At 53.8% G+C, this 23935-nt stretch overlaps 1 protein-coding gene across 1 annotated transcript in view; it reads right to left on the reverse strand.

Annotated features, from left to right (window-relative positions):
• Window positions 1–2000: 2000 nt before the first annotated feature.
• The window catches only part of HDGF (heparin binding growth factor), a 33421-nt gene continuing 11486 nt past the window's right edge, over window positions 2001–23935 (reverse strand). Inside the window, exons 2-6 of the mRNA XM_005310939.4 lie at window positions 6834–6910; window positions 5499–5637; window positions 3216–3398; window positions 2655–2872; window positions 2001–2280 (exon numbers count right to left, since the gene is read on the reverse strand). Of these exons, the coding sequence (XP_005310996.1) occupies window positions 2274–2280; window positions 2655–2872; window positions 3216–3398; window positions 5499–5637; window positions 6834–6910 (624 nt within the window). The 3' untranslated portion in view covers window positions 2001–2273. The remainder of the gene's footprint in view (window positions 2281–2654; window positions 2873–3215; window positions 3399–5498; window positions 5638–6833; window positions 6911–23935) is intronic.

Below are 23935 nucleotides of genomic sequence, written 5' to 3' on the forward strand. Positions count from 1 at the left end.
CCAAACCACCACGTGGATGCTAGAAGCGTTAAAACACTTTAGCAATTCAGTTAAAAACAATAATAAAAAAAGCCCTACTGACATAAAGTAAGAGCGGTCTCTATATCAGAGTGCACACTTCATGGATTTCCATGGGTTCACTCATTACCTCCCCCAATAGGAAGAGGGGGCAGAGTGTGCAGCGAATCGAGGGATTTCTGATCAGCTGAACACTTTGGAGGCAAGGGTTTGTGAGCTGTTGTCAAAAGAGTTCAGATCTGCTTGTAGTTTCCCCTGAAATCTACAGAATGACACCAGGGACAGACTGTCCGGATTCTTGGGATCACAGAAAGGATGGAAACGGCGGATAAAACTCGTCCCTCTCCTTATAGGCATATAGAGCAATCCTTACCACCACCTTTGAAATTTTGAAAATGAATTTAGTGCTGGGTGAAAGGTACTGGAGGGACAGCCCTAGCCCTCTTAATTCATAAGCTTGGGCCACACACATCATTCTACCATGTTTCCCCAGAGGGAAGAGTGTCTCATTTGGGCATTGGCTTCTCTGGCAGTCTCAGCAATTTGGGGGTGAATGGTGACGGTTTTCAGACACGCCTGTCCCCTGGTCCAAGAGCCGTCAATCATCACACAAAGGCCATGAAACGGCGCAACCATCCTCCACTGCACTGGATCCAAAATGGGGCCCCAGAGACAAAGAACTTCACATCCTCCCACTAATCTCCTGTCTGGGGCTAGCTGAAAGTGTTTTCCATCAAAACTGGTTTTTGACGGAAAATTGGGTTTGTGGCTAAATGAAATATTTTGGGAAAAATTTCTGTTTTGCCACAGAAATTTTGAATATATATATTTTTGGGGCTGAACAACCAAATGCCCCAAAACAGATAGATGTTGATTTGGAAATGCTGCCACAATGCATTGTGGGAATCTCCCAAGATGCACCATGGCCAGGGGCTCCCAGGATGAACTGCTTCTTCTCTCTAAGAAGCGAAAAGCCCCCTGGTGCATCATGGGAGATGTACCCTGACCAGGGAGTCTGGCCTGAACTACAACTCCCATGAGCCTCTGCAACAGCATTTCCCAGTTGACTTTTTTCAGTTTTTGGCCAAATTTTTTTGGTATTGAAATTCCTGCCAAAAAAAAATCTAAATTTTCCACAGGGATAAAAAAAAAAAAAAAAAAATTTCAGCCAACTCTATCCCTGAGCCATCCAATCCCATCCTGTCCCAGCTCAGCTAAACGACCTGCTGAAAGATGACCTGGTAAGACAGAGGTGCACATGGCTAGCACTTCCTGTAGTCAGCCTAGGATGGCAGCAAGGCTGGGGTTTTATGATGCCTTAAGAAAGTGGGCACCGACAGCAGAGCATCACTCGCCACCGAGTTTGAGGGGAGACCTTGCAAGGAACGAGACCTATCTAAGACTGTCTGACGGACAGGGGCTATGGACGACAGCAGCTGGGGCAAAGCGGGACATTATGCCCCTGGTCTTGTTTAAAGGGACTCGTGCCCATTAACAGAGCAAGAAGCCAATGGTGAATCCCATTTATGGAGCAGGGCATGCAGTTTGGTCAGGGATCTCTCTGGTGCATCCTCACAAAAGCAAGATTCCCAAACCTGATTGGTGCATCTCCCTCTGCCATTGCTCTTCTGGGATTCAGAACTGGAAACAGACCAATGGGCCATGATTCACATTTACATGAAAGCCCCCTGACATTGCTCGGGCCATGGAAAGGGTCCTTCGGGCGCACTTTAAGGCCCTTTTAACACGGCTCATGCAGCATCCCGGGGCCTTAGTGTCAATGAGAAGAAGGCCCAGTTCATCTAAATGTTCCGGACATCAAGGAAACCCCTCAAAAACAAAACAAATCTATCCAGCAATTCTTGAAAGAGACAGACGCCAACTCTGCCTCTCCTCCCCAGCTTTCCGGAGATCACCTGACTTTAAACCCTCGCGAAAGCACCACCGAAGAGAAAGCAATTCGTAGGAAGTGATAGGAAACATTTTAAAAAGGCATGAATCGCTTTTATTTCAAATCAACTGATCAGCGCCCCCTAGAAATCACTATTACAAGCATGCGCCCTGCTACGGGTGGGCGGGGGGGAGAAGGGGGGGAGGAGAGACGGGATGGTTCGTGTTACTGGTTTCTTTTTATTTCTTTTTTCCCGAATTGCAGATGCGACGAGCCGATGAGGAACGAAACTGTTTAGCACCCAGGGAGCCCAGCGGGAAAGGAACAGCCCAGACGATCAGCTCAGCTTGGGAAGGCCGGCCAGCTACAGACTGCGGGAGTGGAGAAGGAACAGGGAAGAACATTAAGGGCGATGAACGTTGTGGTGGCAGCAATCAGGATCAGGGCCGCATGGCGGAGGATAACGGGGGGGCTGTCTCCTGCAATCGGATCCTGCCTGGAACTCTCCCATCCAAGGAGTAACCAAGACTGGCATTTTGACCCCCAGCAGAAGGGCGGAGGTCTTGTTATGCTTCCCATCCGCCCCCGTTTCTTACATCCCATTCCCCCTGAAGCAGACGGGCAAAGTCCTGCTGATTTCCATGTGACCTGCACCAGACCCTTAGGGCCTGATGCTGTGATGGGAACCAGCCTTCCTCCCCTGTAGAGGTGACGTGCCAGACCCTGCCCTCCTCCAGTCCCCTACCTCTCCTTGTGATCTCTGATTTCCTCCGCGGCGGCTTTCTCCTTCCCCTCTGGCTTGGCCTCTCTCGCGTCCGGGACTCCAGCGGGGTCGCTGTTCTTCTCTTTCTCCCCTTCGGCGGGGCTGGGCTTCTGTTTCTCTCCCTCCTTGGGGCCTTCTTCGTTCTCTACTTTCTTCTCCCCTTCCTGGCCCTCCGCCTCTTTGGCGCGTTTAGGGGAGTCCTGCCAACGGGAAGGTGTCAACCGGGACCCACAGCGCCGCCGCCCCCTCCCTGCCCGGGTGCTGAGAGAGGTCCTGAGCTGGCTAATACGAGGCCCTTGTCTGCAGGCACAGAACCCTCCCACCAGCACCGTGTGGGGGTGTCTCTGATCTTTTCTCAGAGCGCAATCCCCCAACCCCCATCTCAGGGACCAGCCCTGTTCCCCAGTCTCAGGGACGGGCCCTGATCTTTACTCCCTGAGCTTGGAGTTCAGGGCATGGGGACAGTGCTGTCTGGGTCTGTCTCCGATCTACAGCCCGCTCCCTCCCTGGGCAGCTCACCGGAGGCCTCCCCCCAACCGCTACCTCCAAGGCATCTTCCGCTTTCCGCTTGATCCCAGCCTTCTCGTTCTTCTCCTTGGTTTGCTCGTCGATCACCAGCTTGCCCTCCTCGTCACTGCTGCCCTCCGCGTTGCCTTTCTTCTCACCGTCGCCCTCCGGCTCCTGCTCAGGTTCAGCGTCCTCTGGGCAGCTCTTCTTCTGGGTCGGCTGCAGGAGGACACGGGGGAGGGACGACAGACAGACAGACGGACGGAGGAAAATGGAAGGGGGATACAGTTATTGCAAGGTGGTAGGAAGACCGGTGCCCTTGGCTCTGCCCCTCACGCCTGACAGCTGTTCCCCGGTGCCAGCTGCTGTCCAGGGTCAGGGATGGTTCTACACAGCCTATTTCTTCCCCCACGACGATAGCACCTTGCAGCCGGTGGCCTCTCAAAGCACTGTGCAGCCGCAGCCAAAGGACACACAGAGAGAGCTGCAGCCACTTCTGGGGTGGAGCGTGACAACAGCTCGTGGGAGAGGAAGCAGAAAAGTTTCAACGGCAGGGGGAATTTAGGGAGGCGGGACTGAGTTTGCCGATTTTTGACCAGGACTCGGGCCAACACCCTCAACGCCTATGAAAAGATGGGTCTTGAATGACCCGAAGTCCTTGCTTTTAGCCATCTTCCAGAATATGGCACCTCCCAGAAGCAAAGCACCCTCTGGGGTACTGCCTCCCAGAGAAGAACGCCCCTCTGTGAATGCCCCAACCCCACTTGCCGAGTACCTAGAATGTCTTGGAGGTCTCCGATCCACAACCCAGCCCTCGCTTAGCTAATAAGAGCTGACAGCATCCCAGCAGAATGCAGGCCTGCTGCAGGCTACCCAGAGGAAAATTTTAGTCAACACAACGAGATTGCAAAGCAGAACATTCTGCAGCCAGCAGAGAAAACCCACCCCCGAAACGTCAGTGCCGTGGGTTCACTCACTGATTCAAGTCATGGAAGACGCTGCTCCACCCGCCCCTTGCACCTTCAGAAGCTATTACTCTTGACAGGGTAAAGAGGACAGGCAGCGTGAGCTCAAGGTTCAAGCACTGGACAAGGGCTCAAGGGATCTTGGTTATATTCCCAGATCTACCAATGGGTGATCTCGAGCAATTCGCCCCCTCTCCCCCCGGCCTCAGTTTCCTCTCCCACGCTTTGCTCGTGTGGTGTATTGGACATACAGCTCCTCCCACCCGATATCGGTTGGGGTCTCTAATACTGTCATAACGATCATCATTAATGGGCAATTAAAACAGATTCATCCTTGAACCTGGAGCTGATCAAAGTTTTCCTGTAGAGATTCCCCACCCCAAAGCGGCTTTTCAGCAAAACTGAAATTCTTGTGAAAAACTTCTATTTTTGTCAAAACAATAATCGTAATATGGCGTTTCACTGAAAAACTGAAAGCCAACATTTTTTGATTTTAAACCAGAACATTTTCAGTTTTGGGGATTTTGACTTTTCAACAAAGTTTTAATCTAAAAATTTTCATGGGTGGGGAGAGGGGAGAGAAATAATTTTCCCACTGTCTTCACTCCCCCCTGTAAGGGACTGAAGGAATAAGGCTCTCGTTAACTTCAACCAGCGTTGGATCAGGGCAGGAGAGATTGAGGTCAGCTTTCCTGTCCTATCCCCATTTTACAGACAGAGAAACTGAGGCACAAAGAGGGGCAGTAACTGATTAAGATCACCCAGCAAACTGGGGCAGAGCTGGGAATAGATTCCAGGAGTCCCAGCGCCTCCTGCTCTAACCACTCGACCCCACTCCCCTGCCAGAGACAGAATCCAGGAGTCCTGACTTCCAGCCCCATACTTTACCCACATAACTAAATTCCCTCTCTCCCTTGAGGATTACCTGTCTTTAGGAGAGTGGTATCTTGAGCTCATGCCTGAAAAGATCACTGGGTTGGGGTCACTTAACCCCTTCAAACCGCCCCGCTCACCTTCCCCAAAGCCCCGACATAGGATGTCTCTCTCCAGTGCCTGTCCCCAGCAACTACAACAACCTGCTACTGGCACACCAGGGGAGAAATCACTACTTCGCTCCAGTGGAAGACGCTTGGGTTTTTGCTGGCAAAGGTCCTGGGTTCGATCCCCGCCGAAAGCCATAATGCCAGCATGGATTTGGCCATCGCTTTCTTGTATAACAAAGGAGCCCAGAGTGGAGTTGCTACAGGTAAAATTCACCTCTGGGCAAAGGATGTGCGGGCCTCTGCCCGAGGACAAACTCTGCCCTATGGGAATCAGCTGGGGGCCAGCAGAGAAGTTTAACAGGTAGACGCACCTGATACCCAGAGGCTTTGACGGTCGGGTTGTTCTCGATCTCCCACAAGCCTTCGCTGAACCCTTTCCGTTTGTTGGGCTTCCCGAACTTCTCCTTGCACTCTTCGTAGGGGAAGAGGTCTTTGGGACCCAGGAACGCCCTGCATGGTGGAAAAGAGAAGAAGCAGTAATGACAGGCCACGCGCGATACGCCTCCACAGCACCCCCTCGCTGAGGATTGCTAGGCAAACGTTCCAGCCGCAACCTGTCTGGGAGGCTGGATCCGCTGGTGAAACTGAGGCACCAGGCATGGAAGTAACTTGGGGATTTCAAAGGCATCTGAGGGAGAGAAACACCCAACTCCTACAGAAAGTCAGCTGGTCCCCTAGGAACTTCGTAAATCCCCACTCTGATTTTCTGGATCTGCCTTATCCAAGTTTTTTGTCGGTGAATTCAATATTGGGGCTTATTAAAAACAACCCTCCGTTGCTTCAACAGAACTCTGCATTGGGGGGAGGGGGGGATTTGTTACATCACTGGGAGGGGGGGTCTCTTGAAACTTCTCCACGATCCAGATCACGAATGTTTCTACAGCTTCCCCCACCCGCCCAGATACAGCAAACCTGGCTACATTCCTAGCACCACAATGATCAAACCAACCTCCAGTGGCATTAAATACCTTGATGTGACCCCACCCAGGCACTGAGCTGGGAAAGGGTGCTGCTGGGTTGGAGGCAGACAGGCCTACGCTGGTCAGGGGGATATTAACATTTCTATTATTATTTGCATTGCAGTAGCTCCTAGGAGCCCTAGCCACGGACCAAGAGCCCATGGCGCTAGGCGCTGTACAAACACATGGTCCCTGCCCCAAGGAGCTTACAATGGGAATATCTTGGTCTATTACATTCATCTTAATTTTTAATGTCGGTCTGTTGGAGGAGGGAAGCTCCCACCCACAGGGGACAGCTCTGGTTACACCACAGAAAAGGGGAAGGCACCAATGGAGACCATTTTCTCCCTGATGTCGTTTAATGCTAGGCCTCCCCCTTGTCTTGCTCCCATGCCCCTCCCTCATCACCATCTCCCCTCTGTCCCGGTGAGGGACACACCTCATGTCACGAGAGCACGGTGTGTGTGTGTGGGGGGTCTTGCTGGAAAGAGACTGGGTGCCCCTCGATGGCTCTGCTAACATTTGAACACAAGACCCTATCCTTGGCCAACTGATGTGTTTGCCTTACCCCTGCTCACGTGATTCTGACTGACACCCCCGTCTCACTCCCCCACACACACATTCCTCTGCCCTTACACAAACGTGTGTTCCCCCCCACCCCGCCCCCATTTTAAAAATCTCACTCACGTTTCATGGGTCCCGAAGAAGAAGACTTGGTATTTATTGGAGGAGGATTTGACGGCGGCTTCTGGCATCTCGTCGATCTGTTCAGGGGACACATATTGTGGGGTGAGACACAGAGAACGAACAGCCCCCTACGCCCCAACCCAAAGCCACGCTGAATGGACACAGCTCCTCCCCCCAACTGTTCTCACCCAAGAGTTACACACACACACACACACACACACACACACACACACACACAAAACTCACACCTGGTTTGTTGAGGTGCCAGCGCACCCCGATCTTTACACGGCACCTCAACAAACCAGGCGTGAGTTTTGTGTGTGTGTGTGTAACATTCGAGCCTCAGCCGGGCACAACAATGCTCAGAGATGAATTGAGAACAAAGGCCAGGTTGTTCAGCAACCCTTGATCTCCAAAGTTCTCTAGGAAAGAAGATGGAAATATTTGGGACACGTGTTAGAGGCCAATCGAAAGCATCCCTCCACCCTTCAGCAAAGGGTCGATGTATGAGCTTTAACAATCCAAATCTTCCGTGTTTGTACAGCGCCTTGCTCTTCCAGAGCACCTTTCATGGGCAGATCTCAAAGCACTTCACAAAGGAAGGTCAGTGTCATTAGCCCCATTTTACAGATGGGGAAACCGAGGCTCAGAGCGGGGAAGTGACTTGCCCAAGGTCACCCAGCAGGCAGAGCCAGGATATAGAGATTGTGCAAAGAGCGGCCCAGGACAGACAGGTATGTGCAGCCTCGTGGATGCGCTAAGCGATGTGTCATGGCGTAGGCCGGTTTCCAGTTACTTGGAAATGAATCATTTACTGACAAACACACAAGAAAAAAGCAAATAATGTGTTTAAGACGTAGTATCCAACCAGCTGCAGGGCTAGCCGAGGAAATTTGCAAATTAAATTATTTGCCCATTGGCAGGGGAGGTGCTGGAGGGGTGAGAATCTTAGCATAACACTCGCAGGGAATATTATTTTGTGTGCCTTGAGCCGAGGGCCAGGTTAGCAGAAAGGAGCTAGCAGCACCAGTCTGGCCTCGAGTCGCGCACGGATCAGGGCATGGGCGGAGATCAGGGCCAGACATTGTTCTTGCCCCACAGAGCTCACAGTCTAGACAAAGGAAGGATTTATTACCTCCATTTTACAGAAGGGAAACTGAGGCATGGGACCGGACCAGGGATTAAAGTCAGCTCTCCAGCCCAGTGCCTTCCCCACACACCCACCCTTTTTCCCAGGGGGCTCTTAACCAGGCTTCCTCTGCCCAGCGTGAAGGGGGATTTTACATCCTGAGGCCTGGGCTATACACACCAGCCATCCCCGAATACACTGTCCCACCTGCTGCTGGTGCTTCTTTGCATGTGTGTTGCTCAGGTGGTCTGTCCTTGCTGTGGCATTATGGGATAGCTACCCAGAGCTCCCCCACACCCTTCCCCCCACACAGCAGGGACCGTCTCTTGTTTTGGGCATGCACCAATCCCAGCTGAGACCTCTGAGCACTGGCGAAACATGACTGGAATGATTAACCATTTTCCCAGAATGCACCAGCCAGGTGTCATGGTTGGTAGCCGTACAGCTGCCCCAAGACGGGTGACTTGTGGCGGGGCTGGGACCAAAGCTGCCGGTCAGCACAACTTCCCCATGTGAGTGGTCGTCAGCCAGAGCAGTGCGAGGATCCATTGTTGCACCTGTAGTGTGGACAGGACCTGCACGCTGGTTTTGTACCAATACGATTTATTAACTTGCTTTGCGATAGCGCCCGTGGCGCCAGGCGCTGTACAAACACAGAATGAAAGGACAGCCCCTACCCCAAAGAGTTTCCAACCGTCCTATGTCCCTGGGCACAGCGGATGGGGTAAATCAAGCCAGCAGCATAGCTTTGAAGCACATCTCTGATCCCAGGGCAGTCAGCAGCCCCAACTTCATAGAACATTCACCCTGCAGACCTTAATATATTGAACCTTGCAAACAGGGGCATGATCCTCTACCACCCTCGCACCGCCATTCAAACCAGTGCAAAACCGGGGGCCGAAACACAACCAAACCCCCAAGGATCTGGCCTGGCGCGAACGAATGAAATACAGCCAGAGAACCCATCAGGCATAGGTCGGGTGTGCAAATAACCTCCGCAGTGATCATGGACATTTCACTCCGACTTCTGCTGGACACCCGCAAGCTCTCAGGCAGCCAATTAACTCCTCGCTACTAAATTATGCCTGCCACAGAAATACCCTCCCTCTTGCTAAAAACCTTACTTTTCCTGCTCTCCCCCGCCCGCCTCCAAACCCAGCCTCTGCAACTGGTGACAACACAGGGCACGGCCCCGAAGAGCGAGAGATGATTTAGGATTGGCTCTCTTCCTAGCCAACTGTAAGCTCTTGTCTAGACTGGCTCAGACATATTTAGCTCAGCAAATTCGCGGGCCCGCGCTAGGGCCGTGTGCTAAAAGGAATGTCCGTTTCAGAGAATCTGGGGACAGTTGTAACAAAGCAGGAAAAAAAACCCCACCCACAGATCAGATCCAATCAGGACAGCGCTGAGATGGGGAAGGGGAAATTTCCAACTATCAGAGTTGCTTTTTCCTCCCGTACAATTGAGTTGGGCCTGCTCGTGTTTTCACTCCTCTGTGTGTTTATTCTCACGGGGAGGCATGATCTGAAACCATGGTTCTCAACCAAGGGGACACGTACCCCTGGGGGTACGCAGAGTTCTTCCAGGGGGTACATCAGCTCCTCTAGATATTTGCCTAGTTTTACAACAGGCTAAATAAAAAGCCCTAGTGAAGTCAGTGCAAGCTAAAATTTCATACAATGACTTGTTTATACTGCTCTGTGTACTATACCCTGAAATGTAAGCACAATATTTATAGTCCAATTGGTTTGTTTTATAATTATGTGGGGAAAACGAGCAAGTCAGCTACCTTTCAGTAACAATGAGCTGTGACACTGTTGTGTTTTTATGGCAGATTTTGTAAGCAAGTCCTTTTTAAGCGAGGTGAAACCTGGGGGTACGTAAGACAAATCAGACTCCTGAAAAGGGGACAGTCGTCTGGAAAGGTTGAGAGCCGCTGGTCTGAAACATACGTAGATCTGAAGGTTGGGGGAGGGAGGGGGGAGGTAGACCAAGGATCCGTGGATCTAGACTGGCAGAGGGCCCACGGACTTGGTGTAACTCTAAAACAGTGGAGTTGGCTCGCTGGGGTGGAGTCCGTTAGCAATTGGGAGCCAGAGAGAGCATTGGTGGGGGGAGCCACTTTGATTTGTTGCCACTTAATCTGAACCCAACCCTGCGCAGTAAGGTTCTTTCCACAGCACTACCGTTACCCCCCAGGGTTGGCCGCTGGGCGATTAAACGGTGCAGCTGGAAAGCGGGCAAGGCTTTCAAACCGGTTTGGGCGCCGACTGATTCCTACGTCCAAACACAGCAATTTCAACCCGCCTAAGAGGGCAACAAAGCAAAACAAATCCAAACGCCATTTAGCAACCAGCTGCTCTCTCTCCTGGCCCAATGAAACGGCCACGAATTCAATCAGGAACGTTTCACTGCAAGATTTAACGCAAATGCACATAGACACGCAGCCTCCAACCGGCCCTAACTCCTACGCCCGACGGTCTGCACCAATCTACACATTGCAACAAGCTTTGGAATTCCCCACCCAGCCCCCTACCCAGGTCCAGCTGCTGCAGGCAGGGAGCGTCTTTTGGGGCTGCGTTTGCACAGTGCGTGGTACCAGGGAGCCCTGACCAGAGTCCTAGCTGGTACTGCAAACACGAATAATGACCAGAAACGTTAATTTTTTCTGGTTATTCCTCCGTTTTCCAGGATTCTTCCGAACTGGGCCCCACGCGGTGACAGGGTCAAGCTGTTTAAAAACGATTCTCTCGTGTGACGTTTTAGATCTTTGCAAAAGTCCTGCACTGATGCAGGGGGGGCTTGGCGGGTGGGTAGGAAAATAAGCCGGGGAGGGACCAGACTGAATAGTCTTGATTCCAAGGCAACATCGCAGAATCTTCTTTACACCAACGCTCAAGGCAGGAGTCAAGGCCCCTTTTCCTAATCGCTTTCTCATGGCAGCACCAGATCCGGGCATTTCAGAGGCCTAGAGGGACGGTCATTTCCACAGCAAACATTCAAAATGTTCCTAGAAGCCATGCTGGTATCCAGGAAAAACGGGCTGGGCAGAATACAACATGCAAGACCCAAAGCATCGCCCCTTGTTTCATAAATCGCCCTTCCCCGCAGCAGCTGGTCTAGGGAACACGACACCATGACACAGAGAAATTCCTCAGCCGCCACACACCTCCGCTGCATGGGGTGTCTGACTTCAACCACAACATTAAAATTCTCCACAGCAGGCTGGGATAACAATGCAGCTTTTCCACTTGGCTGGTGATCAAAGGCTGCCCTGCGGGATGTCTGGGGTGGGGTGGGGGAGCTAGGGGGTGGGAGGTCATATCCCGGGGCCCTTTGCATGCAGGGAATAGAAAGCCCCGCGCCTAAAAAGAAATAATCACTCCTCCAACGTCTGCCCTCCACTCCTTGGTTTAGAAAGTAGGCAGGAGTGGGGGAAGGGGGTCAATTGTAATTGGATTGGCTGCAAACCATCTAGAAAGGCGAGGGGCGCTGTTCAAGTGATGCAGCGTGGGTTAGTAGTGGGGGGTGGGGAGCTGGGAATCGGGACTCCTGGGTTCTAATCCCAGTTCTGGGAGGGAAGCGTTGTTCAGTGGGTTGGAGCAAAAGGCCCTGGGTGTCAGGCCTCCTGGAAGCTCTGCTGCTGCTGTGCAGTGTGGCTTTCATCAAGTCACTCGTGCCACTCTCTCTGCCTCAGTTTCCCCATCTACGAAATGGGGGACAAGCTGTTTATAAAGAGCTCTGAGATCTGTGTAAGTGCAACATCTCAAACATCCCCTTGGGCCTGCCCCCCCCCACAACTTACACTTCCCCCCCCCCTACACACACACCCCCAACTCCATCCCCCCCACCACATAACCCGGCCCCCCCGTCCCGCCAGGTGACCACACACACCAGCTCCCCGCACTGTCACACCAGCTCTTTCACACACAATCACAGTCGCTCACTCACAATTGCACCCCCGCTTAACCCCCTCCCCCACAGACGCTCACAACATATCACACTACCCCTCCCCCCACACGCTCGCAGCAGCCCCTCCCCCTCCGAGAGCAGTTCCCCTCCTGTGTACACACACACCAGGCCCCCCACCACTCTCACAATGCATCCCTCCACTATCACACCAGAACCTGCATGCGCACAACAGACGCACACACACACCATTGTATGCCACCCTGGGCTCCTCCCACTGGTTCTCTGGCCTGTCCAATAACTGGCTCCCCAGGCTGCCCCGGCCCCTGCCGACTCAGCGTGGAAAAAATGTAGCCCCGGCTGCCCCGGCACCCACTGCCAGGCCTGATAGAGACACCACAAAGGAAACCACAACCTCCTGGTTGGGCCCGATCCCCTGCCCCCAGCCACACTCTCTGTCCTCCCCCACCTCACCCCTGCCCCCTGATCCCAGGGGATCATCGCACGCCCAGGACAGACAGGAAAAGAAAGTTTCACGGACGGGGAAACCCACACGTGCCCAAATTAACAGTGCAACGGGCGAGTCGCCCACACATGGCCCCATGCAGCTTGGGTGGAGAGCCGAAGGAACAGGGGCAGGGTGTCTGCCAGAATGGCCGCACGGACCCTAGCTGCAGAATTCAGGTGTTATTCTCCATCCCCGCCAAGGGGAGTTTGGATCTGGAGGTTTCAGGCTGGACCCATCTCTATGATTACGGAGCAGATCACAGGCCTCCCAGATCTAGGAAGAGAATCTAGGAGTCCTGCCCCCCACCCCATGCTCTGACCACTAGACGACACTCCCCTCCCAGATCTGGGAATAGAACCCAGGAGTCCGGACTCCTCTTCCCCATGCTCGGATTTCCAGCCCACATTCCTGACAGAGGGCTGGGAAGTGAAGTCTGGCATCACCAAACAGAAGCAACATTACACAGCTCAAAGCTACAAAAACAAAAAAGCCTTCAGGAAAAAGACAAGCGGGGGGGGGCGGGGAACGGTGCCACCACATCCTTCCCCTGGATAAGGAGCTGCTGACTACACCTGCCTTGGGTTTTATTCCAGAATCAGAGCAACGTGGGGCTGGAAGGGGCCACGAGAGATCATCAGGGCCAGCCCCCTGCGCTGAGGCAAGGCCAAGTAAATCTTCTAGACCAGGGGTCCCCAACACGGTGCCCGCGGGCGCGTCTAAGTGCACCCGCGTACTGGCCGGCGGACCAGCATCCGCTGGAATGCCGCCGAGAAGCAGCGTCATCTAGAGGCGTCGCGGCCGAAACGCCGCCGATCTTTGCTGCTTCTCGGCGGCGTTTCGGCGGCGACGCCTATTGACATCGCCGCATTTCGGCGGATGCTCGTCCTCCGTGGCTCGTCGTCTGGCACCCGCCAGACGAAAAAGATTGGGGATCACTGATCTAGACCATCCTGACTGGGTTTGTCCAGCCTGTTCTGAAAACCCCCCAGTGAAGGGATCCCACAACCTCCCCACGGTGCCTGCTCCAGAGCTCAATCCCCCATAAGGGGAAAGTTTTTCCCAATATCGAACCCAAATCTCCCTTGCTGCAGATTCACCCTGTTACGCCTGGTCCCGCCTCCAGTGGCCAGGGAGAACAATTGATCCCCCGTCCCCATCCTAACAGCCCTTAATATATTTGAAGACTGTTCTCAGGTCCCCTCCTCCGTCTGCTTTTCTCAGGGCTAAACATTCCGGCTGCGACTTCTGATCTCATTTCGACCGGCGGCTCTGCCCCACTGTTTGATGGGGGGCGGGGAATATCCCCCATTGGGAAACAAACCAGCAAAGCTTCAGCCCTTCTGCACCCCATGCCCTCCTCCCTTATCTCCCTCCGGTGCCAGGGCGGGTTATTCTGCAGACAGGGGTCACAATAATGTCTCCCTTACAGAGCAAATCAACTCTGTGCCCCTCCCTTGCCCGCCCAACACAGAGGGCACCTCCAGCCCCTTGGCAAGCAGGTAACAGGGCTGGAGGGCCAGGCTGGGTCAGCCCCTCGGCCGAAACTGAGCGGTTAACCCTGAACCCCACCCTAAGGGCCATGCTGGCAGGGTGGCACCTGTGGTGGGTCCAGGACGCTTCACCCAGTTTATTCCTCCCCGGTTGATGGCAGAGATGGCAACAGAACCCAGGCGTCCTGCCTCTCATCTCCCTGCCCTAATCTAGTCCCTATCCCTGCCTAGCGCTGGGAACTGAACCCAGGGGTCCTTGCTCCCAAACCCCCTCCCACCACGCTAAGAACTAGACACCCCTCACTCCCTTCCCGGAGCTGGGGCTAGAACCCAGGATTCCCGTTTCCCAGTCCTGTGCGCTAGCCGCAGAACGACCGCTCCCTTCCCCCGCCCAAGGACTTGGCTACACAGGAGAGTTAATCTGCAATAAAGCAGGGTGTGAACGTAAAGGGGATTAACTACTCCCAATGACTGCGTGCATGGGCAGCACACCAAGTGGAATTCAGAATCAGGCACAGGGAGTTAATCAGGAACATTGACGGGCCATTGCGGATGGCTCTGGCCAGGCCAGAATCTCCCTCCTAGTCACCCCTCCTCTTTTTAATCTCTTTGTTTGAAAAGGAAAAGAACAACGGCAAGCTCCCCGGCTTTCATCTTCCCTGTGTCGGGGCTGGCTGTGCACAGGTGCGAGGGCTCTCCCTGGGGAGCCGGGAACACAAGCTGCACCTGCCTTTGGGGATAAAGGCGCTCTGGCAACACAACACCACAGGCAAGCGGGGGGGGAGACCCAAGCATCGCCCCGCCCCCTACGCAGAAGCTAGCAAGTGGGCTAGGATGGATAGAAACCTCTCTCTGTGCCCAAAGCAGGCCCGCGCCAGGCAAGGTCAGTTTCCCATGCGCCCTACCCTCTGCCAGCACATGCCTCAGCCCGGATCTAGTGGGCAAAACGGGCCTTCGGAGCTTTGGCCTCTGCTAAATGACTACAGCCAACTGGGGCGGAGGTTTTCCGTGATTTTTTCCAGCCTGTTGGCCCGCCCAGCCTCCCGCCCCACCGGCTGCAGCGAAAGGCATCTAACCGCAGGAACGCGCCGTGATGACACAGCCTGTCCGTCCCTGGGAGATCTGTCCTAACACCAGGCAGCCAGCGACTGGCTAGGAGGGTTCCTAACTCCAGCTGGGGGCAAAGGAAATTCAGGTTTTGACCAAAGAATTTTTTTTGTTTTGTTTTGCTTCCATTTTTGGCTGAAAACCTCCGAACAGCAAAATAGTTCCATTTGGAAAACTGCCACAGTGCCTTCTGGGAGTTGTAGTTCGGTGGGTTCCTGTCCCAATTTTCCATGGCAGGCCTGGCTCCCTGGCCAGACTACACCCCCCATGAGGCTGTGGGGCTTAAATTATAGGATGGTTCTTGCTTGGGGCTCAGCTACAGGTAAAGGGCCAGATCTTCCAAGGGTATGAATCAGCACATGGGAGTGGGGCAGTGCCCGTTTACACCAGCTCAGGTTATGGCGCCAAGTCTGGATCATCATCCCATGGAGGGTGTTTATACCGAGTTCAGGTCTCATTAACAAAGCCTGGTTTCAGAGTAGCAGCCGTGTTAGTCTGTATCCGCAAAAAAACCAGGAGTCCTTGTGGCACCTTAGAGACTAACAAATTTATTAGAGCATAAGCTTTCGTGGACTATATGCATCCGAAGAAGTGGGCTGTAGTCCACGAAAACTTATGCGCTAATAAATTTGTTAGTCTCTAAGGTGCCACAAGTACTCCTGTTTTTTTAACAAAGCCTGTTTCTTACGGAGCGATTTCATTGGTAGATCTCAAAGCGCTCGACAATCTTGAGTGTGTTTTATCCTCCCAACACCCCACGTGAGATAGGGAAACCCCCCTTGTACACATGGGAAACTGAGGCACGGACCGTCTAAATGACTTGCCCAAGGTCACATAACAATCCATGGCACTGCAGGGAATTGAACCCAGATCTTCCTGCTGCTTAGTGCACTGGACTATCCTTCCTCTCTAGTCTTCCCCTTCTCCCCCATCCTCCCCCAGTGACAGCCAGTTAAAGATTACAACAGCAGCTGTTGTTTCAGCAAATAAAAATCACACACACACACACACCAGTCACCCATGTGTGAATAAAAGCAAAAGTCACTCTCCGGAAGCTTTTTATAGCTTCTAAACATAGCTCCAAGTTTCAGCCAGAGGTAATTCAGCCAAAATGTCCAGAGAAAGCCACCAAAGAGGGCCAGAAGAAAGCCTGGGAGAGGGGTCAGTTTCCTACAACTCAGGTGGGACCTCAGAGGAATCAGAGCTTGTTCTTGGGTAGTGAGGTGTTGGAATTAAAAAACACTGATCCCTGGGAGCCAGGACTCCTGGGCTCTGCCGCTGACTCACTGTGTGATCGCGGGCAAGTCACAGGCCTTCTCCGTGCCTCAGTTTCCCCATCTGTAAAATGGGCATCAGACCTACCTAAATCACAGAGCTGCTGCGGGGAGTTAGTTAAGGTTTGAAAAAGGGTTCCGTAATCCTGGGAGGGACGGCTGCATAAGCACAGCACAATATTAGAGCACATTTTAATGTCATATACTCAGTAAATTATGTCTACGGTAACAGATCCTGACTGGACAAGTGCAGAGCCCGAACGACAGTTCTACAGAGCGCATTAAAGATTAGCCGAGGTGCTTTTCAGGGTGAAGCAAGGCTGCTATTTAGCGACCTGAGGAGGTGATCCTAGCTCCGCTCTGGTGATAGAACCTGGGTCACTAACAGGTTATTACAGCACCAACGTTAACTCTCCGCTCCCACCCCAGTATTTAAAAAGCCCCTGACCCCAAAACTCCTCCAAAGCCAACGAGCGTTGGGGAGACCCGGACTCTTGGCAGCTGTTTGCGAACAAGAGTTACAAATCAATCAATATGGACTTCAGCCAGGGGGAACCACGGTACAGTGTGTTCTGAATGGGCAAAGTGCTCACATCTAGGAAAACCTAAGGGCCAAATCAGGACAATTCCCCACGTCCAGACTGATGATGGATTGGATTGGGAGTCTACCCTGCACAGTCTCCGGTCACTATCCAGGCAGGGGGGTTCAGTGGGCAGCACACTGGACTGGGACACGTGGGTTCTATGCCTAACGTGGGGCTGGCTTTTCAGATGCTCTGTGCCCAAAACAGAGGGGTGAATTTTCAAAAGAGCTCAGCTCCTGTTGTCCAGAGCTCCTTGGAAATCAGGCCATGAGTGTGACGCTGCACTCCATAATGCTTTAGAGAAATATGCTTATGAGGGTAAATATGACATAACTGGAATATGTTTTATGCTAAATCTGCCATGTAACATATCTTTGCAAAGAATATGTTCTTCTGCATGTATTCATCCTATCTGTATGCATGTATCCATCCTATCCGTATGCATGTATCATTTTTATATCTGAAGTTATGAGCGTCGGCTTTATGCTTGTATTTAACGTGTTTGCTGTAGAAAGCACCTAAGGCAGTTTTGGTCAGGATAGTGTGAAGGGGTTATTCAAGTAATTGGGAGTACTTGGCGAACAATGAACCTTGATAGACGCCAATCCACATCTGAGCTTTTCTGGGAATGTCCTGTAGAAAACGGAGTCATGCATGGACATGTGATTTGCCCAGGTGACTCCCAAACTCGATTTTGTAGCTGGACTCTCTCTCCCCCTGTGTAGAAGTTTCCACTCACAAGAGAAAGTCTATTTAAGCCCCTGGAAGCCCCTCCATTTTGTCTTCAACTGACTCAGGAGATATCCTTTGGGGGTTGAGAGGCTACCTGAAAGAAACTGGAACAAAGGACAGTAACTACAGGGGTGTGGGATTGCTGGACCCAGACTAGAAAGAGGCCAGTCTGTAAAAGAAGCTTATTGGAACATCTCTGAGGGTGAGATTTCATCTGTGATCACTTTCTTACTGTATTAGGCTTAGACTTGCGTGTTTTGTTTTGTTTTGCTTGGTAATTCACTTTGTTCTGTTATTACTTGGAACCACTTAAATCCTACTTTTTGTACTTAATAAAATCACTTTTTACTTATTAATTAACCCAGAGTATGTATTAATATGAGGGGGGAGGGGAAACAGCTGTGCATCTCTCTCTCTCACTGTTATAGAGGGCGAACAATTTATGAGTTTACCCTGTATATATAGAGGGTGAAACAGATTTATTTGGGGTTTGGACCCCATTGGGGGTTGGGTATCTGAGTGCTGGAGACAGGAGCACTTCTTAAGCTGTTTTCAGTTAAGCCTGCAGCATGTGGGGGATGTGGTTCAGACATGGATCTGTGTTTGCAGCAGGCTAGCATGTCTGGCTCAAACCAGGCAAGGCACTGAAGTCCCAAGCTGGCAGGGAAAACAGACTCAGAGGTAGTCTAGGCACATCAGGTGGCAGTCTCAAAGGGGTTTCTGTGATCCAATCCGTCACAATGATATTGCTCCGTGCCTCAGTTTCCCCATCTGTGAATCGATAACAATCCTTTCTTTCACCCATCCTTTGTTTAGGCCATGAGCTCTTCAGGTCAGGGACTGTCTCTCCCTGGGTGTGGGGGAAGCACCTGGCGCAACGGGTCCTGATCTCAGCTGGTGCCTCTAGGTGGCTGCTTTAATACATACAAACCACAGAGCAGAGAGGGGTCGGCTCATGAAGGTGCTGCGTTCAGCCCTGAATTCCATGCACATATCAACAACTTGACTTTACCCTCCTGGGCTGGTGAAACAGGGAGGTTTCAATATCATCATCCTTGTTTAACAGATAGGGAAACTGAGGCACAGAGCAGGAGAAGGACCAGTTCAAGCTTTGCGAGAGCCAAGACTAGAACTCACTGATTTCCAGCTTCCAGTCTTCTATTCTGGCCATTTTTATTATTACAGCACTGCCTAGCGGTGCCAGGCGCTGTACATACACCCAGTGAGAGACAGCCCCTGCCCTGAAGAGCTCTCAGTCGGTGTAGAAAAAAGATGGGAGGGGAAACTGAGGCAGAGAGAGGGGAAATGACTTGCCCGAGGTCGCCCACCAGGTCTGTGGAGGAGCCAAGAAGAGAATGCAGGACTCCTGATCAGGGCCGGCTCTAGCGTTTTTGCCACCCCGAGCAGGAAAAAAAAAAAAATGTGATCACAAGCGGCGGCAGCTCTACCGCCACTTCATTCTACAGCGGCAATTCGGCAGCAGGTCCTTCGCTCCGAGAGGGAGTGAGAACAGCCGGACGTGCCACCCCCCCCCCCTCTCTGCATTGGCTGCCCCAGGCACCTGCTTGCTGGGCTGGTGCCTGGAGCCGGCCCTGCTCCTGAGTCCCAGGGCAGGGCCTCTTTAGACCCGTAAGTCTCATCGCTTGGTGTGTCAGGAACTAAGCTGCAACATGGCCCCCTGCCCTTGTGTGCAGGGCTGGACTCAGCTCCCCCGGTTTGCAGTGGGACCTCGGCTACCTGGCTCTCGTCCTGGGGAGGGGGGGGGGAGAGGGAAGGAGGGTCAGGTCGCCTCTCATCTACTCCTCGCTCCCGCTGCTGGGAGAGGACGCGCCAAAGCTGCAGGATCACGAAATATACCTGCCCAGGGACTGTAACCGCAGCCGGGGAAGCTGTTAGCCCGCAACAGACAGGAAGCAACAGGGTTTTCGATTTCAGGCTGTTTGCTGCCTCCCTGACTCCACAGCCCCCTAGAAAATCATGGAGCCCCAAGTCATTTCTCATGGATTCTGTGCCCCGGGGTGGGGAGGCTGGCTTCAGCGATACCCAGGACTGGGCCTTCTTGTTTTGATCTGTTCCCGGCTCTGCATTGAGATCTCACCCCCCAGGGCAGCACCAACCTACAACACTCCAGTCACACCGGCGCAGAGAGGGGTGGGCCGCACAGAGGGCTGGGAGCCAGGAGCACAGGCTGGGGCCAGGTGGAGGGAAACTTCCTGACCCCACATCAGTTTAATTGCATGAGACTCTGTTTAATGCCAGCGTGCACTGGTGGGAGTGGGCTGGATTCCAGGGGCGTCGCTGCACTCGTGCAAACCCCTGGTGTAACAGGTGCTGCACTGATGTAAAAAAAGTGACTGGCTCCCGTGCGACATGCACCGGTGCAAGGAATTTACCCTAGGGATTTGCACTGATGCAGCGACGTAGGTGCAAAAAATCCACTGATCCCTTGAGCCTGCAGCGACCCAGCCCAAGAATCTTAGAGTGGTTGATAAACGAAGCCTCCTTGTCTGCGGGTACCGGATAACCAGGGCCGGAAGGAGGCCAGCTGCAAATAAGGAGTTACGTGATGGGGACTGGCTACTGGCTGGAAAGGTTAGGAGCAGGGGCCGCGAGCGAGGACCCATGCGGTGAGGCTCTAGGTACGCTATTACAGTAGCTGCAGGGGGGTACAGTGTGGCCTAGTGGATAGAGTACTGGATGCAGAGACCTGGGTTCTAGTCCCAGTTCTGGCACTGACATGCTGAGTGACTGTGGGCAAGTCAACCCGCCTGGTGCCTCAGTTTCCCCCGCTGGAAAATGAAGCTAAACGACAGGACTTCGTAAAGTCCATTGAGATCCACTGATGACAAGTCCAGCGTAAGAGCTAAGTGCGACTATCTTCACACTCCCTCACGGCCCTTCACCCCTCGTATTAATGGATTTCATTCCTCCCATCCTCCCCGGGAGGCTGGGAAGGATTATCCCCAATTTACAGATGGGAAAACTGAGGCACACAGCGACCAAGGCCCAGATTTTTAAGGGCTCACCATTGCAAATGTAATGCCTCGAAGAGCCTAAGTCCCAAGTGCCTAAATCCCTTTTTAGGCATGGGCTCCTAAACCTGTTAAGTTTGCAACACTGAGCGCAGCAATGCCTCAGGGCCTTTAAAAACCAGAGCCGAAATGGTTGGCCCAAGGTCCAACAGGGAGTCCGTAGCAATACTGGGGTCTGAACCCAGGATATCCTAACTCCCAGTCTAGTAGCCTACCCACTATCTCGGGGGGTAGGTCTGTGACTCCACATATCACAGCACCCAGAGCTCTGCATCTCCACCACACGCCTTTGTCTTTCACTAGCAGTGGTGCCCGCAGCCGTGCACATGTGCAGGGGTGCCAATTGGGGGGAGGGGGCAAAGGGAGTGTGCCTCAGGCCCCCCATTTGAGAGCCCTCCCCCCAAAACCATCACAAGGGAGGGGTGGCCGGGCCAAACCAGGGCCAGGCTGTGACCCCACATGCCAAGTCACGATGCCTGGGGCGGGGAGCCAGGCCCAGCCTCGCGGGATACGAGCTGCCGCTGCGAGGCGAGTGCGGTTCAGTCGTGCGAACCACGTGAAAACACGTCTGAGGGGGGGCCCTGGACAGAAGCCGAGTGGGGCAACGCTGAGCGACGCTTGTTGCTTTCCCCGGCCATTCTCCACGGCACCGGGGAGTCCCACCCACTCACAATAAGAGGCCTGGGCTGCGGGAGTGGGGATCGAACCCAGCTCTGCTGCCCGGCGATGCAGGGGCGCCGCCCACCCCAGCCAGGCTGAACACAGAAAGCTCTGTCGTACGGTCACGTACGGACCGGGGAGAAGTGACTCAAGGCTGGTGACTAATCGAACTTGCCTCTGCTACATGCGATAGCAGATGATAGGCAAGCTTCCCTGGCACCGCTCCGCATGTGCCCTCCAATCCCGCCCCCAGCCCCCCTGCTACCCCAGCCCTTAGCTCCACTCACACAGGCAATGCCCCCCACCCACCCACCTCTGTCAGTGCCCCCTCCAATCCTGATTTGCAGCCCCCCCTGCCATTCCAAGCCCTGAGTTCCCCACCCCGGCAACTGTGCCCGCAACTCCCCTGGGCCTCCCCTGATTCATAGGCTGTGCTGGGAGGCTGAGTGTCTGCCAAGTGCTTCGGGATCCTCCAATGATCAGCTAGTCTCTGTTTTGCAACATGAAAAGGCCCCATTGCTTCTGCTGCCCGAGCAGGAACGTGCCAGGCAGCAGCTAGCGATGGGCCGGCCCCAGCCAACCAGCAGCCCCAGCACGGCTGATGCGGGTTGGAATTGGTTCCCTAGCCTGATTCCATAGGACAAAGGTCAGGCCCGCCCTTCCGCGCAGCTGTCACGCCCTAGGCTGTGCCAGCAAACTACAAGATCACAGGGTTTAAGCTTTAAGAATGTGTGTTGCGTGGACCGCCTGCCTTCCTCCCCCCACCTCCGATCTGAAATCCGAATGGGGGAGTGGGAGCTTGGCAAAGGTGTTCCCACATCTCGGCCCCGCTTCGGAGTGGCTGTGACTAATCTTGAGCAGCGATGAGAAAGGAACAATGACTCAGAGTCACAGCAGACTAGCTCCCGATTCCATACACCCCCACCCACCGAGGACAATGCTGGCCCACAGCTCTCAGACCCTGGGCCCAATTCTGGTGTTTGCACCATTCGGGCAGCATAAAGGAGCTTTGGTGTAAACACATGATGTACCCAAGAGTCTGACGGGCCCCCCTGGAGTCTGACTCACTTAATTCAAACCGCAGGGTACCCCTGGGAAATAGGGATTACACCCTCTTTTACAAGTGGGTAAACTGAGGCAGCGAGGGGCCAATTCTGTGTATTGCGGCGGCACCTCGAGGCGCCATGCGAGATCAGGGCCCCGCTGTGCCGGGCGCGGCACAGGCACAGAGCAAGAGACAGTCCCTGCCCCGAAAAGCCAAGTCTGAACTGATGAGACAGACGGCGGGATGAGAGACGAAACTATGACAGCGCGAGAGGGCAGCGGCAGAGCCAGGAGCGGAACCCAGGGCTCCTGGCGCAGGACCCTAACCACTAGTCCACCCAGCCTCTCCCAAAGTAAGAGTTGATAGCAGAAATGGGGGTGATTCTTGGGATTCCCTCTCCCTGCCTCCCCCAGGTCCAGCCACTGGGCAGCCCAACATCCTTTTTTACTTTGAATCCCTTCCAGCGCATGATTCAAAAGGAATCTGACTCCACTGGGCTTAGGATCAGGGCCTTCGCAGACCCAACTGCCTTCAGCTGGTGTCGCAGTCCTGCCGGGGCGTTCCCCCCTCTCCCCAGAAGCATCAGTGGCTGTGTGCTCCAACTCCCCCCCCCACACCCAACTGTTGTTATCCTGCTTTCTACAGCAGGGCCCTGCCCCCTTGCACAGCCATTTTCTCCAGCACCACATGCGTGTGAGTCACTGTCACCCCGACCCGGGAACCGCTGTGTGCGCAAGGTGCGATCCCCGGGGGCACCAGGGGCTGAGAGACGACGGGTGACATTTTCAAGAGGGTCTAAATGACTCCTGGCCCTGGGATTCAAGCTGGGGAATTGCCCAGTGCCCTCAGCTCCCTGCAGGATCAGGCCCGTCGGGGAGCAGCGGGAGATGCCCAGGGCCTGGCTCTCGCTGACAGCGCGCTCTGGGTGAGTGGGAATGTAACCGACACCCACCGCAAGGCCCCAGAGCAGCGTAAAGGAGCCTGGGTGCAAAGGAGAATCAGGCCCCCGGGGTTTCATGTTTACATTTTATCAGCAGGAAGGTCAAGCAGCAACTCAGCTGCCACGCGCAGGCCCTGTGCAGGGAGAGGTTGCAATAACCCAGGCCTCCTTTATCTTTTCCAGGGGATTGCTCAGCCTGCTCGTGCTCGGTCGCTTTCCCTGGGGCCGACTTTCTCCAGCTCGCTTTCAGCTCCCAGCTGCAGCTCTTTGGGGGGAGGAGGGGTAAGAGGCAGGTTATATGATCTAAAGCACCCAGTCACCTCAAATAGGGGCCTGGGGTCAGAGCACAGAATCCTGAGCTGGACGGGAGTCGAGCCAGGAGCGCACTGGGGTCTCTCTTCCACCGCTTCTTATGGGAACTCGGGCATAGCGCTTCCCACGCCATGCCCGTGCCTCAGTTTCCCCACCTGTAAAATGGGGGCGTGTGACCCTGACGGGGCACACGGTGAAAATTCAGACTGTTGCTGTAGCAGTGTGACAGGCTGACAATGTTGGTTACCTGTTTAGCTCGAGTGTCGTGGGCAGGCCGTGCGGCCTAATGGCTAGGACTCGGGAAACCTGGCCTCCCTGCTGGGTGATCTTGGGCAAGTCGCTTCCCCTCCTGTCCCTGAGTTCCCTTTCCCATTCTTTGT

This window comes from Chrysemys picta, chromosome 20 (assembly GCF_011386835.1).
Source record: "Chrysemys picta bellii isolate R12L10 chromosome 20, ASM1138683v2, whole genome shotgun sequence".
NCBI classification, from domain to species: Eukaryota; Metazoa; Chordata; order Testudines; family Emydidae; genus Chrysemys; species Chrysemys picta.